The sequence below is a fragment of the Fulmarus glacialis genome, unplaced genomic scaffold (assembly GCF_000690835.1).
Source record: "Fulmarus glacialis isolate BGI_N327 unplaced genomic scaffold, ASM69083v1 scaffold45729, whole genome shotgun sequence".
Taxonomy (NCBI): Eukaryota; Metazoa; Chordata; class Aves; order Procellariiformes; family Procellariidae; genus Fulmarus; species Fulmarus glacialis.
This window is the reverse complement of record NW_009234759.1, coordinates 6,795-10,732: the sequence shown is the minus strand read 5'-3', so window position 1 is coordinate 10,732 and position 3,938 is coordinate 6,795. Positions and strand designations below refer to the sequence as shown.

The following is a 3,938-nucleotide window of genomic DNA, read 5'->3' as shown; positions in this document are numbered from 1 at the left end:
GAACCACTTGCTGAAGGTTTGATTTTCTCATTACTTCCAGCCCAGGAGCAGCTCCAATGAAGACTGCCCCAAGCGCTGTGCCAGGAGCTTGTGGGTGGCTGGGCTTTAAAGTCCAGCTGGGACTTGTGTAATAGAGAAATGTAGCATCAGAGAAAGCACAGGTTCAGGTATCCACTGATGCATCTTGTTCTCAGTGACTGCGTAGCGTGTGGGGCCCAGCCACTTTTCTAGGTCCCGTGTTGGCAAGGAGAAACCCTGAGAAGGGCTGGGGTCTCACGCTGCAGGTACAACCCTGGCAGGTGCTGGGATGGACTGAGATGCTCCGTGGGTGGAGGCCATGTCCCTCTTCTAAATCCTCGCTGCTGATGCTTGTCCTTCTGGGCCAACATGTGGGACTTTACAGAGCCTTTCAAGTCTTCTCAGGCTGATGAAGCAGTAGAAGGTGAGGAGGCCTTGATGTATCTGACAAGGCACCGCAAGGGGCTGGCAGTGAACATGTGTGCCCATGCCATCTTCTTCTGCAAACTTCTCCATGACCTCAGGTAAGGTGGAAGCGAGCTCCTCACTGCTGGTAAAATGTGCTGGCTGGGTGACATAGTCATGTCAGGGAGAAACTTTGACTTGCCAAGCTTTTCCCAAATTACTGCATCTTTACTGAGCTAAAACGTGACACAGGCGCATCACTGGTCATCTTGGTGTCGGTCTAAACAGCATGAACGTGTCACAGAGAGGACTGGGGAAGGTGACTGGTCTCTATAGGGAGTTTCTTGTGTGGTTCACACCATCTCTGTATGAAGTTAAGCATTATATAGATATTCCTACACAATGCTGCAGTTTGTTAGCTTTTTATCTGGTTCTGCATGGTTAAAAACTCACCTACTGTTTATACTGAACCGAATAAGTTTGTATAAACTCACTGTCAGGCAGTCTTAAGTCATTTGGACTAGTTTTCCCCTGACAAAACCAGGGAATGGAGATTGTCTCTAGCACCGAATTGGGGTTTCATCCCAGAAACCTTGTAGTGCCCAACGTTTGTGACTTGTTCCTCCTGCCACTAGTCGGTATGATTTATAATGAGCCAAACGTCCTCCACTAGCATGTGCTGTCCCATGTCCCTTCTCAGTAGCAGCCTCTGCTGTCACTAGTCTATTCTCTTCATGCTGACTTGTCCCTGAGCTTGGCCATCATGTGGGTTGATGTGTCTGCCAGGTATCAGCTCTTAATTGCTGAGCTGCTTTACAGTTAGCGGCCAGTTAACCTCAGCATGGGTGGTGTGTTTTGGGATGGGGACACCATGCTCCCTGGGGTCTAGCCCCGAGCCCCACGAATGCTGGCATGCCAGGCTGCAGCCATCAGCCTCTGCCTGTCTGGCATCCCATTGGAGAGCAGGGGCGTAAGGTGGGCTGGATGCAAGGAGCGGGGTTGGGATGTGCTATCTGGACATGTGGCATGGGACCCTTCCTGGAAGGGTAGGACCACACATGATCTGGGGAAACCATGGCTCGTGCTGGGCTGATTCCAGCTTCTCTGCTTCCCCAGGCAGAGCAGGACTGAGGAGGGCTTGCTGACTTCCTTGGGGGAGAGCCACGGCCTGAAGGTTGGGATTATCGGGGGCCACCCTGGGAAGCAGCTGGCCTGAGTGCTCCTGATGCTGAGCTGGGCTCTGCGCCCCAGTATCCATGTTTCCACCAGGCGCCCTGAGAGCCTGGGTAAGTGCTCCCCAGCCTGGGCCTGGAAATGGGACTTTTAACTGCACTTTTTTCATAGCACTTCAGGCAGAACTCACTAAATAATATTCTTCTGCCAAAAATATTGAAGGTATGGAAACTCCAGGGTTTTTTATTGGGAAGCAGAGGATGCTGTGGTAGAAAAGATCTTTATTTGGTTGGCAACCCACTGTCCACCAAACATTAATTTAGTTGTTTGCTTTTTTTACCAGTCCCATCTGAGTGTGGTGGAGACATTAACCCTGTTCTTTGAACACTGGCTAGTTTAAGGCCCGTTTTAGTTTAGTCCCCCCCATTTTTGTGGCTTTTCAAAATTCTCCTTGTCATTTGCCAAGAGCCTCGTTGGTGGCTGAGACTCCAGGTTGTTAAATACTCACCCACAGAGAAAACATCTCCCCACATGAACGGCAGTGCTGAAACAGAGACATGCCTCTGCTTGTTTCATGGCTGCAGGGTCAGTTGTAGCAGACAAGCTTCTTGCTGAGCTCTGATCACCCAGCCAGGAGAGGAGGTCAGCCTGCAGCATTACAGCAACTGTTTGCATACAAACTGTCAACTGCCCTGTAAACTCTTATATAAAACAAGACAAGTGGGGAGAATGGTCCTCCAGGGAGATGCTTGGAACAATAAAATCCTCTTTCTAATCATCTCAGGTCAGAGAGGAAGCAGGGATTATTAAATGGCTTTTTATAGATCTTGAAAACTAGCCAGATCCCAAGGCTTGGCTGTTTCAGCTAAAGGCTTTAAATCAGCCTGAGTGAACCGGGGCCAGGCAGCTGAGCTCTGTGCATGTTTATTCGTGGCAGAGAGGCTGCCTGCCCTGTGTCACTCTGCGGCTGCCCTTTGCTATGTAGGAACAGTGATGGGCAGCAGCCAAAGTCCCTCCATGCCACTTTGGGCAGGCAGCCAGCGATCCCAGCCTGGGAGCGGTGGTTTGTGTTTCACCGGCACGTGGCAGAGCACAGGTAACTGCGCTGCCAGTGCCCGGAGGTGCTGGTCGGTCACCTGTGCTGGTTCTGTGTGCTTTTGAGTCCCTTTCTCCTTGCTTATCGCAGCAGACTTGCAGAAGCAGGGGCTTGCATGCTTTTACAACAATGCTCAGCTAGTGGCCTGGGCGGACGTTGCGTTCCTCTGCTGCCTCCCATTGCATGTGCCATCTGTCTGCTCTGTCGTTCGGCCTGCCATCCAGAAACCCTGCGTTATGTACAGCCTCGTGACTGCCGTCCCTCTCCTCAGGTAAAACGGACCGCATCATTTCCTAGCCTGGACGTGCTGCCATCGTTTGGGACGTCACGGGGCAAGCACAGCGCGCATGCTCTGGCCAAACCGGAGCTGTGCAGGAGCACAGCTCATACTGCCTCTCACAATTTTATTGTGAAACGTCATTGCAAACCTTGTCACTGTTCATCACTTCCCCAAGTCCCCAGCTGCTGGAGTCACGAGAACACTTTAGAGTTTCAGCTTTCTGTTTGTCTAGAGGAAGTTGTAGACTTTGTGGCTATAAACCTAAAAACATAATGAAAAGGAGTCAAAGGAGCTCCAGATCAAAAACAATGCTGGCGTTGAAACCCTGCTCCTGCCAGGGCCTCAGATTATTGCTGCAAGATAACCTGTTGTGAGACAGCACAGGAAACAAGGTGCAGAGAAGCAGCCTGCAGTCTCCGTGGTCAAAAAAGCAAAACTGGTGCATTGTGTTTCACTTTAAGCTGCTGCCGTAGCTCTCCCGAGGGCTCTGAGTGCAGGGGTATGACCTGTACCCCCTGCTCCTGACCCCTGGGGGTGCCTAGCCCCTGTGGTCAGGCCAGTCCTGGCCTTCTGCTGAGGTGACCAGTGACAGGCCAAATGTGACACTGCTCTTCATGCTATGGGTGAGACTGTTTACTAGAAAAGTTTGCAGATCCTGCAAAGGATAACTGCTTCCTCCTCCTTACCAGCTAAACCTAGTTTCTCCTCCATCAGCTAAACCTGGGCGATGCAGGCTGTTGATTGCAGGGCTGAGGGAGGGCAGACAAGTAGTGGGAATCCAGCTGCAGAAGGGAGAGGAAAGGAGAGGAACAGGTAGGAGAGACCTTGCTTGATTGCTTGAAAGAATCTGCGTGCAGTGGGGAGGGACCTGGACCTCGACACGTTCCTGTGCTGCTGCAGTTGTGGTATGACCTGTGTGCACTGACGGAGAAAGTGCAAGGGATCTGTGTGCACTGAGGGAGAAAG

The 3,938-nt window shown here is 51.5% G+C and overlaps 1 protein-coding gene across 1 annotated transcript in view; it reads left to right on the top strand.

Annotated features, from left to right (window-relative positions):
• Positions 1 to 387: 387 nt before the first annotated feature.
• The window catches only part of NOXRED1 (NADP-dependent oxidoreductase domain containing 1), a 6,181-nt gene continuing 2,630 nt past the window's right edge, over positions 388 to 3,938 (top strand). Inside the window, 3 exon segments of the mRNA XM_009585736.1 lie at positions 388 to 542; positions 1,540 to 1,709; positions 2,783 to 2,963. Of these exon segments, the coding sequence (XP_009584031.1) occupies positions 388 to 542; positions 1,540 to 1,709; positions 2,783 to 2,963 (506 nt within the window).